The 12,531-nt window shown below is 50.4% G+C and overlaps 1 protein-coding gene across 1 annotated transcript; it reads right to left on the bottom strand.

Annotated features, from left to right (window-relative positions):
- Positions 1 to 261: 261 nt before the first annotated feature.
- On the bottom strand, positions 262 to 12,531 carry wdr75 (WD repeat domain 75). The gene is made up of 21 exons (XM_036132656.1): positions 12,400 to 12,531; positions 12,088 to 12,217; positions 11,470 to 11,535; positions 11,270 to 11,369; positions 10,954 to 11,078; positions 10,770 to 10,840; positions 10,561 to 10,677; positions 10,376 to 10,464; positions 10,144 to 10,302; positions 9,586 to 9,645; positions 8,237 to 8,352; positions 7,990 to 8,165; positions 7,726 to 7,886; positions 7,283 to 7,463; positions 3,367 to 3,458; positions 3,173 to 3,268; positions 2,427 to 2,596; positions 2,209 to 2,268; positions 1,817 to 1,957; positions 1,649 to 1,740; positions 262 to 797 (listed from the first exon to the last, which is right to left on the bottom strand). Exons 1-21 carry the CDS (start codon positions 12,483 to 12,485, stop codon positions 572 to 574), a joined length of 2,514 nt encoding a protein of 837 aa, XP_035988549.1. The 5' UTR covers positions 12,486 to 12,531; the 3' UTR covers positions 262 to 571.

The raw sequence follows: 12,531 nt of genomic DNA on the forward strand, positions 1-12,531 counted from the left end.
CTTTCAGCCAGCTGACCAGCAGGGCCCAGCAACAGGTGGGGGAGGGGCAGGTCCACTTTACAGCATGAGAAGTCCGGTCAGTCCGGCACTAAAGAGACTTTATGGAGGCGGCCAGGAGGAGGAGACCTCTGGTTCCTGCCCATCGGGGTTCTGTGAGTCGGACCCACAGAACCTGGGAGGTCCAAATGATCCCGGAGCGCTGGTTCCCCACCAGCTCAGCTGGTCATAATGTTACGGCTGATCAGAAACTCAACACACAACTTTTATTTTTAATATTTATTATTTCCAGGTGTCGTAAAATATAAAAAGTTTGGTTCTGTGAAAAGTTACATTGGCAAACAAGCTGGTGGAAACCTGCAGAACCGCCAGAACCAAGGCGGGTAAAATGCGCCTGACGGTACCGGTCCAACAGGACAGGTGGTTCTGCAGTTCTCCAGAACCGGGTCAGAAAGTCATGATTCTGACTGGAGAACCGCTCCGAGTCGTTCGGGTTCTGCTGTGTCCAGTTGCTTCTCCTTCCTGACCGGTTTGACCAGAACCAGCCCAGTTAACTGGACCACCAGAACCATCTTCAGGAGTCCAGGATGCGTGCGAGCCAGCTGTGGTCCAGTTTCCTCACCCTCCTCAGTTCCCTAACCTGGGTTCTGGTCAGGCCCGGAGCGGCGCCCTCCGTCTGGGCCCCGCCCGACGGCGCCTCCTCCGGTCTCGTGCCTCCGGCTCCCGTTTCCTCATCAGAACCTTCTTCTTCTTCTTCTTTCTCACTCTCCATTTCCTGGTCTGCAGGTCCGGTTTCCTCCCTGAAGTGGAACCAGAGAACACGAGGAGCGCAGTTAGCATGACTCAGCGACTTTTAAACAGATAAACAACACATGGATGCTGAGTCACATGCAGGTCCTCAACCTCACCGACCCGATACTACCAGAACCAGCAGGTCCTTTATCTGCTGCAGCACGACCTGTTTGTTCTGAGACGTTCTACTGATCCAGAACCAGAACGTTATTTTTCCATCAAGGAGGCTAAATTTTCTTTCACTCCTCTAAAAGTTCCTCCTCAGCCGTTCTCTGGGCCTTTCCCTTCTCTTTCAGAACAGAACCAGAACTTTAGCAAAGAATCAGCTGAAAACCAATCAGTTTTTATTTGCTCCCATTTTCATCGTTTAAAAAAAATAAAAAATAAATAAAAACTCCCAAAGATGCAGAAAAGAGGAGAAACTGGAGCCCAGCGGGTTTAAACTTGGTAGAAAGTACCGGAACGATCTGGATTTGTTGTGAAATGACGCTTTCTAAATAAACTGGGTTGGATTGATCACACACTGCAAATAGGGAACTAAAAGTATGGAAAATTCTCTTGAAATTATAATTTTCCTTCATTTGAGCAGCAAAATAAGACTTTTTGCCAAAGGAATCAGTATTTTTACCCCTAAAATCAGAGAATTATATGTCCTGCTGTTGAAATAAGATAATGGAGACGAGTTGTTCTTATTTCAAGTGCAAAACTCTTATTTTATAGTAATTTAGCTGCTCAAACCATGGGAAAATACTCATTTCATAGTTTTAGTTCCTTTTTTGCAGTGCAGACACATTTTAGCTCAGATCCTGATTTTCTGCATGGAGCAGAGGATGATAGTCCGCCTGATCGTTGCACTGACCTGTCGTCGGTGACGGAGATGAGCAGAGACTCCAGGAAGGCGGAGCAGAGGAAGGAGGCGGCGGGGAGGACGTGTGCCGGCGTCTGCAGGAGCTGCAACACAAACCAGACGCGTTAAACTCAACGTTCACGGCGCTTTAGCTGCAAAGCAGGGCGGCGGCGTCCGCACCTCTCTGACCGCCGCGGAGCTCTGAGGCAGAGCCGGGCTCCCGGAGGACGGGCCGCCCGCCGGCGCCTCTGCTCCGGACCGTTGGTGTTTCCCCAGCAACAGGTAGAAGGGCGTCATGGCGACGGCGTCGTCAATCACGAGCTGGGGAGGAGAAAACAAGTCAGACAACAAGCCCTGCAGAATCATCTAAACGGCCTCATTTCCTCACGACTCCGTCATAAAACACGTCTTCAGCCGCTTTAACGACCCCCCCCCCCCCCCCATCGTCTCCAGAGAGACTCTATATGAGGGCAGCAGCTGGCTGGGTTTATTTTTAAACCATATTTTCATCGTTTATCATGCAAAGTTGAGCCTCATCCACAGCCCTGATCACCTGTCCAGGTGGAGCTCACCTGTTTGCTGGAGGCCAGCAGACTTTGCTCCTCTGCTTTGGTGGAGAACGTCAGCAGGTCCTGCACAGGAGAGTCAACAACAGACGCCTTTAATGGTTTAAAAGAACAAAAACCCTCCAGAGGCTTCATCCAGCCAGGATGAACGTCAGAGCAAAGCGCAGGACGCAGGTTCTGCCTCCGCTCGTTACCTGCACAGGTAAACAGTTTAGGGGGTTTACCATCTGCGGCGTCAGGAAGTAGAGCCGCGAGCGGTTCAGCCACTGGCTGCTCTCCTCGCAGCTCTCCAGCATCACCTCCCTCGGGGCGAAGACGGCGCGGGTCACCCGCCCCGGGCACACGGCCTTCTGGGAAAACAGCGGCAGAGGCTCGCTGGGCTTGAAGACAAACACTGGAAAATACGGAGAAGATGGTAGAGACTCAGAGACGCTTCTCCTCCTGCTGCGTAGAACCTGAGGCACCCATGGGAGACGTATGATATAAACACCATGTTTTTATTGCTGCTGTGGCTGATAACACCCCCCCCCCCCCATGACAAGATGGAAATAAACATCAGCCCCGATTTACTTATCGGACCGATACGTTAAAATTAACCGTTTGTTACATGAAATGGTTTGTTTCTCCAGGAGGATAATAATAATAATAATAATAATAATAATAATAATGACAATAATAATAATAATAATAATAATAATAATAATAATAAAGCTTCTGGGCAATCAGAAATGCTAAAACAGCCGTTTTCCGCTAAGCGACCAATCAGGCAGCAGCGCCTCAGCCTGACGACAGGAAGCAGCTAAGCGTGCCGCTGTGATCACGGTGATCTCTGACTAATCGTGTTCAGGCAGCGCTGCGTCTGGACGGCGGCGTGAAGCGACGCAGCGACCGTCTGATGAAGCCGCAGAGAGCGGCTTCATCAGACGGTCACAGCTCCGCCGCCGCAGGAAGTCCGAGCGTTCAGACGTACGGTCGGCGGAGCCGTCCTGGTGGCAGAAGGCGGCCATGTTCTCAGAGAGCGGGTCGGCGAGCAGCAGGCTGACCTCCATGGACGTGCTCCACTCCACTGCAGGACAGAGAGGAGAAACGGGTTCAGGTCGGACATGAAGCTGCATGTGCGTCTCGTTAGCGTTTAAAGGTCAGAGTCACAGAGAGGAAGCTTACAGGAGCAGGTGAGGAGGTTCCAGCAGCAGAGCAGCTTGGTGGTGGTTCCCAGGAGATACTTGGAGCAGCTCAGACGGCCGAAGCAGAGATTCCTGATGGAGCAAAGAGACGCGGTTTAAGCGTTTGGAGCGGATCCTCGTCCTAAGAGGAACCTGCAACCATTTCAGGAGGACCAGATGTGAGCCTGAAGCTGTTCTGCAGCTGCAGAGAAAACTGAAGGTCCACTTTTCATGGAACAGAAAACAAACCCATGTGCTGCACATGAAGAAACATAAGCTCCGCCCACCACCATCCTGCAGGCTGCAGAACCTCCATCAGCAGCATTAAACTCTCAGTGGAGTTAAAAACAGTCATTTCTCTGAGCTTCCTGGGCTGAAGCTGCTGGACCTCCATCCTGCTGAGATGTTCTCTCTGCAGGATGATGCACTCAGGTGGTCTGGAGATGACCTTCTCCATGTCTATGAGGAGCAGTTGCTGCTCTGGGGGCGTTGCTGGTGAAGCTTCAACGCGCCTGACACCAAACTCCTGCTGGTGAGGAGGCGGTCGGTTAATTGGTGATGATGCCGTTTATACGATCTTCTCCTGGATCTTCATGGAAAACCTCAGAGGGTGAGAACTCTGGTCTAATCCGTGTCAGCAGCTCTCAGGCCGAGGCGCGGGCGTTAACGTCTGCGGTTGCGTATAAAGTTTGCAGAGACCTGACCTCCTGGTCTATAGGCGGCGGTTATATAAGAGAGGCGCTGCACAGCTGTAACAACAGCGGAGCTTCAGGTCTTCCCTCTGAAGCCAGACTTCACAGAAATCCTGCTCCTCTGAGGAGCTGCGGGCGTTTCAGACGACCCACCTGACTCTCCTCGTGTTCAGGAACGTTTCCAAACCGCCGACGTTGATGTGGTCAGAGCGGCTGGAGGAAAAAACGTTCGCCCTGATCCTTCTGCTGAAGTTGGTAAAAAGCTGAATCCGGATTATTTCTGAGTAAGCTGAGCAGCGGTGGTCTGGTGTCCTCGCTGACCCCAGAGCTCCGTGTGAGCGCAGAAATGCTGCCAACAGGAGGAAAGACGCTGCCAGAGGTTCTGTTCGCTGAGCTCACAATGAGGGCCTGTTCTGCTGCAGGAAACTGGTTTTAAACACCAACACACCCAGAGAAAAGAAAACCTGAACTCAGAGTCAAACGTTTACGTTACTTTCCACAAAGAATTAAATTTACATATTTTAGGTCTGTGCATGTGAGTGAAAACTTCACAGCTCAGACGTTTTTCTCTCCAAACACATTTAGGCCGTTATTATCCAAGATGTTCGGGTCTAGCCAGAGAAAAAAGGTCCATGATGCATCGTGCTGCAGCACTTTCTAATATAATCCATATTAAACTTAAATCAGACATTTACTGGGCTATGAAGAGGATGCGTGCTGGTTGGAGGAGCAGAAGCTGTAGTCCGGTTGCAGAGCAGCTGAGATGGATAAGCTCCAGATTGGCGATGCACCTGATGAAACTGGGTGTGCTAGCATCATGCTAGCTGCAACATGTTAGCTCATCTACAGAAACATCACAGCTGGGTATCTTAGGTAGGAAAGACAACTTTGCACACCAGAACGTCGATGCACCAGGAACCACACACACACCTCCAAATTGCGCCCAGACTCCGCTTTGCTGGTTGCTAGGAGACCAAAGGAGTTCCTGAGATTTTCAGGTTGTTGTTTTCATGCTTTGTTCAATATCGCTGTTCTCCAGTTTTGCATTGCTTGTTGTTATTTCAGCTTTTAACTTTTTGTTCTCTGTCATTTTTCTCTTCATAGAAGGTACACCTGGTCTGGCGTTCTGTTAGCTGTGACATCATCAGGGGAGGCAGATCATCCTCTATTACCATCTAACATAGAAAGTACTCCTGGGTCAATGTGAGCTTCTGAGCTTTCTGTGTCTCTGCTCTGTCTTCTCTACCATAGAAAGTACTCCTGGGTCAATGTGAGCTTCTGTGCTTTCTGTGTCTCTGCTCTGTCTTCTCTAACATAGAAAGTACTCCTGGGTCAATGTGAGCTTCTGTGCTTTCTGTGTCTCTGCTCTGTCTTCTCTAACATAGAAAGTACTCCTGGGTCAATGTGAGCTTCTGTGCTTTCTGTGTCTCTGCTCTGTCTTCTCTAACATAGAAAGTACTCCTGGGTCAATGTGAGCTTCTGAGCTTTCTGTGTCTCTGCTCTGTCTTCTCTAACATAGAAAGTACTCCTGGGTCAATGTGAGCTTCTGTGCTTTCTGTGTCTCTGCTCTGTCTTCTCTAAGCCCCAGTGGGTGGAGGCAGATGAGCGTTCACACTGAGCCTGGTTCTGGTTCTGCTGGAGGTTCTCCTCCCCGTTAAAGGGGAGTTTTCCTCTCCACTGTCGCTTCATGCATGCTCAGTATGAGGGATTGCTGCAAAGCCATCAACAATGCAGACGACTGTCCACTGTGGCTCTACGCTCTTTCAGGAGGAGTGAATGCTGCTTGGAGAGACTTGATGCAACCTGCTGGGTTTCCTTAGAGAGGAAACTTTCTGACCAACCTGGAGGATCTGATGGAGTCTGACTTTGGAAAGAGACTTGATGATGATGTGATGTTATTTGGTGCTATAGAAATAAAATTGAATTGAACTGATTCAGGAGTGTTGGACCAGGGACACGTCTAACAGCTGCAGGACCTCGAGGATGGAGCCTGTGGTTTATCACTCATATCCCTCATCCATTACAAAGCCTCCAACTCCCCCTGAGACCTTCAGCATCCAGACTCTGTTAACGGTGTCAGGTCTGGGTTTGTGGATCGTCCTCACATGGAAACCTGAGTTCATCACAGCCCAGGGTTCTCACCAGCGCATGCGAGCGGAAGTGACTGGCAGTTTTGTAAGATTTGTTACGCAGTGGAATTACTTCACCTGCCCCGATGGGACCGAGACCTGCTGTATTTAGTTTATAGGGTGGACTCCCTAGTTTCCCTGTGGATTTGGAGAGAAGACACATTGCTGAGACACTCAGCAATGTTTAAAAAGCTGTAAAAGCAGAAGTATTTGTGAATAAAAATTAGGGCCTTGCTTTATAAACGCCTCCTTAGAGGTATTTAAGAACAGAAAAAAAAAATTCTGACCCTTTAAAACCTGATAAAATAGACGTGGTTCTGCTGGGCCCCAAATCGGCCCCAACTGGGTTAACAAGTGAAAAGTTGAATAACTTGCGTTGTAAACTTTTTTCCATTTAGAAGATTTTGACTTGATTTTGGCCTGATTAAAAATAAAAGTCTCAGTCTGCATCAACCACCTGTGCTAGGGGCCAAATCATTCTTGCATTGCAGTTGGGGGCCACACCAAATCAGTCCAGAGGCCTGAAATGGCCCCCGGACCACATTTGGCTGAAGGTAGTAACTCAAATGAATGGAAGGCAACGCAAAATATGGCTGAACGCGTCTCTGTGCTGCCGAGTCAGGACCACTTTTTATATCTTACCAGCAAAGTGACTTTTTCCTGAGCTTCACTTTTTTTTTGCTAGGTGTTAAGATTAGTAACTGGATGTGAATTCAGTTTAGATCAGGGCAGTGCTTCTTAAATAGAAGGCTGCGCCCCCTAGGGGGATGTGAAGGTATTACATGGAGGTAAGAACAGTCTATTGTCCAGAAAATAAAGGCCTTCTAAATGTGACAACAGCACCCCCTGCTGTTTGGTCTGTAGATGAATATTACTAATAAACTCCTAAAAAAGTATAAAACTTAATCTAACTGATGTTCGTCTTTAGTATTATCGGGTTTATATTATTACTAAATCATTGATGAGGAGCTTAAAACCAACATGTCGTCTTTCCAGAGAGAACATGTTTTTGACTGTAGGTAAGATTAGGGCTAAAAATTATAAATTATAAAAAATTATGAGTGAGAACCACTGGTGAGGGTCAGTTTTGGCCTACCTGACGTCTCCCGGCGGCTGCGACAGCGTTGCCAGGAGCTCCCAGGACGCGGGGCTCCAGACGGTCACCACCTCCTGGAAGCTGACGGCCAGCAGTGAGCCGTCGGCAGAGAAGCTGCAGCACCCAGGCACCAGGCCGTGATAGGCTCCCACAAAGTCACATGACCAGGAAGCTCCTTCGTCTGCAGAGATCAGGAGACAACAGCACAGGGGGATTACTGTGAGAATGGCGTTAATCCTGGAAGAACTCGGGCCGGGTCGGCACCGGGTCGGGTCCAGAAGAACGGCAGCGTGACAGAGAGGCAAACGTTCAGAGGACGGTGGGAAAAACAGATTTAAAGAGCTTCCTGGTTGGGTCAGCGCCAGGCCAGCAGAGTCGTGTGATGAGGGATCCAGACCACCAGACCTGGAAGAGAACAGGAACCGGTCCAGAAGTTCTCTCACCGTCTGTGTGGGCCGGCGGCGCCGCCAGCCGCCAGGCTTTGAAGTGTCCGTCTGCGCTGCTGGAGACCAGCACGGCGGTCCGGCTGCCGGCCGCCGGGTCGAAGCACAGGCCGCTAATCCGGGCCTCGTGGGGCGCCGCGATGGTCGTGTTCAGCACGAAACTGGAGCGGAAGGAGATCAAGAGCAGCAGCAAGGTTACGGCGGCGGTTCTGTTAAACCCGGACGATGATCGGAGCGGACGGGCCCGCCGGAGCAGAACCGTACCTCTGGGTGTGGTCGTCAAACGCCCACAGCTTGAGGTTGACCTCCACCTCCGCAGCTTTCTGCTTCCTTTCCTCCACGGTGGCCAGCCAGCTGCCAGAACCATCAAACGCCGCCCGGACCACCTGGTACTGGTCCAGACCCGATTGGTGGATGAACTCCTGCTGCACGATGTCCAGCTGCGGGAGAGACGGCAGGTTCAGAACCGGCGCCGGAACCACAGCGGGGCGCGGCCCGGCTCCACACTCACGTTGAACAGAAGTTTGTCTCTCTGCAGGGAGTAAAACTGGAGGTGACCCGGTTTCCCGTTCAGCACCAGCGCTTTGCTGCGCGGGTCCACCATCAGGTCCGTTTGGACCTCATCACCTGCAGGGGGACGGACGAACACAGCGGCGCTGTTAACAGGACCCAGAACCAGAACATCACACCTACAGTCAGACACAGTGGTAGTAGTGAGATGATCCGGGCTGCTTTGGTTCTGCAGAACCTGGACGGCTCGCTCTGATTGGGCCAGAGCTCCTACAGGCCAGGGGTCGTCGGGTCCAGTCCTCCAGAACTGCTATCGGGTCAGTTTTAAGCCCGACGACCGCAGCGCCTCATCAGCATCATTTGGTTCTGCTGAGGCCCGGTACCGACACCTCAGTTAGATTCTGGTGCTTTTAGCTGGGATGGAGAACTGGACCAGAACCTTTACAGACAGAACCTCCGACTGGAAAGGAGGAATGTTGAGTATCTGGTGGTTTTACTTCGGTTCTGGTTTCACCGATAAGGAAAAACCGTTCAGCACCGTATTAATGTCAGGACTGCGTGACTTTAGTCACAGTAAACTACGACTTTATTCACATTAACCTACAGCTTTTATTCACATTAAACTACGGCTTTAATCACATTAAACTACGACTTTATTCACATCAAACTACGACTTTATTCACATCAAACTACGACTTTAGTCACAGTAAACTACGACTTTAGTCACAGTAAACTACGACTTTATTCCCATTAAACTACGACTTTATTCCCATTAAACTACGACTTTATTCCCATTAAACTATGACTTTATTCCCATTAAACTACGACTTTAGTCACAGTAAACTACGACTTTATTCACATTAAACTACGACTATTCACATTAAACTACGGCTTTATTCACATTAACCCACGGCTTTATTAAGGCTTTATTCACATTAAACTACGACTTTATTCCCATTAAACTACGACTTTAGTCACATTAAACTACGACTTTAGTCACATTAAACTACGACTTTAGTCACATTAAACTACGACTTTAGTCACATTAAACTACGACTTTAGTCACATTAAACTACGACTTTAGTCACATTAAACTACGACTTTAGTCACATTAAACTATGACTTTATTCACATTAAACTACGACTTTATTCTGCTAATTTCCACCAAATAAACCCAGATTCCAGATTAAATCCTGTTTCAAAGTGACATTTTATTGGCTTATTTAACTGAGTGGAATGTTTTAATCACTTAAATAATTTTTAAAAATGGCCACGGAAAAGTAAAAAACAAAGTCGTGCAACACAGAAAGTGTAGAAATGAAAGTTTAAGCCCATTTTTAATGAACTCACCTGTGACCAGACCCTGAATGATGGACGACACTTTCACACAACTCTGGATTATTGTGATTTCTAAACGAGAAAAACAGTGAAAACATTTTAAACCTTCAGCCGAGGAGAAAAACTTTAATATTTCTGTTAATATTTCCCCAAAAACACAGAACGGGTCCAACAGAACCTCCTCATCAGGGTCAAAGAAAGCACACCGTCTGCAGCGTTTGGGTTTTTATAAACCTATTAGCTGGTCTGGACGAAGGACAAGACTTCTGGGTCGATGCTGCCCGGACAGATGAGACCGAACCGGACACGTTGGACCAGAATATTCTAGAGTCAAAAGTGAGTCCAACCGGGTCATCAACAGAACCAGAACGGCTGAAAAAGAAGCCAGCTGCTGCAGTGGTCTAGTCAAAGTCCAGAACCCAGCCCGACCGTGAGGTGACTTAGTTCTTCCCCACAGCTATGACCTTATGGAACCCGAGGAAAGGTTCTGATCCGCTTAAACAGGTTCTGACCCATCTAACAGGTTCTGACCCAGTCTAGCAGGTTCTGGTCAGTCTAGCGGCTCCTTACTGTTGTCGCTGTGGGACGTGCAGAACCGCGACCCGTCCGGTGAGACGGCGATGTGCGTGATGGCGGCGCCGAGGCGGGGCAGGAAGTTCCGCTGGCTCTCCTGCTCGTATCTCCACTGGACCAGAACCGACTCCAGGCCGCCGCTCAGCAGGTTGGACCCTGAGCAGCAAGGACAACATTCAGAACAAAGGAAGCGGGCCGGTACCGGGCCAGAACCAGAACGCTGAGCTACCTTCAGGCGTGAAGCGGAGGGAGGCGACGGCGCCGTGGTGCCAGTGCAGCGTGGAGTAGGTGTACTCCTTCCTGTGGCTGAAGTTCCTCCTGCAGGGAGAACACCGACGTTCAGCTGCAGCTCAGAACCGCCTGGGTCCGACTCCTCGGCCCGAACTCCACCAGAACCGCTTCGTAGGAACTCACCACAGCCGGATTTTACCGTCTTCGTGCCCCGTGGCCACGCAGTCGTCTGTGGGGTGGCAGGCGACGCAGGTCAGCGTGTTCCTGCCTCCGTTCTTGTTCTCGTCCTTCAGGGAGAACCTGCCACCAACAAGAACCACCGTTAGAGAACCGGGTCCTGCCAGGAGAACCGCCGCCTAGAACCGCCGCCGCAGGAGAACAAACGGGGGAACCTGTGGGACTTCTTCTTCTTGAAGAAGTAGACCTCCAGCTGCGAGCCGTTGGCCGAGGCCAGATATTCTCCCTGTGGAGACGAGAAGAAGAGCGGATCAGACCGGATCAAACCGGATCAGACCGGATCAAACCGGATCAGAACGCTAACGGAGGCCGGACAGGACAGCGAGCAGAGGCGCGTACCGCTCTGCCGAAGGCGATGGCCGCCGGGTTGGCGCTGACGTCGCCGAGCACCGCCGACAGCTCCGTGGTCTCCACCAGCTGGTCGGCGCAGGCAGGAAGATGGACGGCCACCAGCTGGAAGGCGTCTGGACACAGAGGAGACATCAGCTGGTTGGTCTGCAGCCAATCAGAGCGCGGCTCTACTCAGAGACGACGGCGAGGGAGTCGCTTCTGATGGCTCTGCGTCTAAAGCAGCTAAAGTGATCCTGCAGCGCTTTGACTCCTTCAGTGGTCGATCACAGGAAAACCAGACTCACCCGAGTAAAACCAAACCTACCGGATCTGTTATCTCGCTGTGAGGCCGTAACGATAAAGACGACCCCATCATGGCTGGCAGAGGCAAAGATGGAGAAGATGGGATATCCGATGACGTACGTCTGAAAGAAGGAGCAGAACCGGTTAAAATACCAACCGGGTCTGTTAGAGGCCTCCTGCATCCAGACAGGAGGTTAAACAGGATGAAGGAGGATTTCTCACCCTTATGAGAATCCCGTCTGTGAAGTCCCAAAGTCTGACAGTGCCATCTGCTGAGCAGGAGTAGACCTGCAACACACACACAGCTTTAACCACATAAAGGCTCACCTTTAATTAAAGAGACGTCAGCGGGGAACCTGTGAGCTACAGAATAAAACATCAGCGGCCAGAACCTTCACGCCTGCATCCCAACAAACCCAGGAAATAACCAACATCTGTGTCATTCCTTCCATGCTCTGATGTCTGGTCTGCAGCTAATTAAGACCCTAAATCCAGCTTTTATCTTTCCACTTGAGACTTAAACTTTCAGTAAGTCTGAACATATTAGGTTTTTTTATGACAGACATAATGAAGAAAAAACCTTAAATTACTCCCAAACCTTCGGCCTGTAGGTTAAATGAAGGCAGAACTGATCTGTTTCTATGAATTCTGACGCTGTGGGCAGGTTTTAAAGCTTGTGTCTCACCTTCCCAGCGTGGCTATTTACCGACACATTACCTGGGGACTCTTTCCTGTGACAGCAGCTCTTCTCACGGTAACAAACCTATTCTGTGCTACATTAAGCCTGACGTTAGTTAGCCACGGGCGACCATCGGCACACCGGGGGCTCTGGCCGTTTACCTGCAGGTGGTTGGAGGGTCTGAGCAGCACGCCGGTCACCAGGTCCGTGTGTCCGCGCAGCTCCTGGACGCACTCCTCGGTCACGGTGCTGAACACCTTCACGGTGTGTCCGGAGGCGCAGAGGAGGAACCTGCGGACACAGAGTCACAGCTGTGGGCTTCATCTCAACAGCAGCGGCAGCTTTTACAGCGACGCAGACGCTGAGGTGTAGCGTTAGCGTTAGCTACTGAGGCTCGGACATCCGCTGCCTCGGCAACAACAGCCGGATCTCTGACGTTAGCTTCATAAACCGGAGTCCCACGGCTCACCAACCTGGAGTCGGAGCTGATAACCGGCTCCCTGAAGGTTATTTTACTGCCTCCCTGGCGAACCACGCGGATTTCAGCCTGTTCCACCATGTTTTCATACCGGCTGACGTCACATCCGCCTGGTGCCGCTACAGAA

This window comes from Fundulus heteroclitus, unplaced genomic scaffold, assembly GCF_011125445.2.
Source record: "Fundulus heteroclitus isolate FHET01 unplaced genomic scaffold, MU-UCD_Fhet_4.1 scaffold_53, whole genome shotgun sequence".
NCBI lineage: Eukaryota > Metazoa > Chordata > Actinopteri > Cyprinodontiformes > Fundulidae > Fundulus > Fundulus heteroclitus.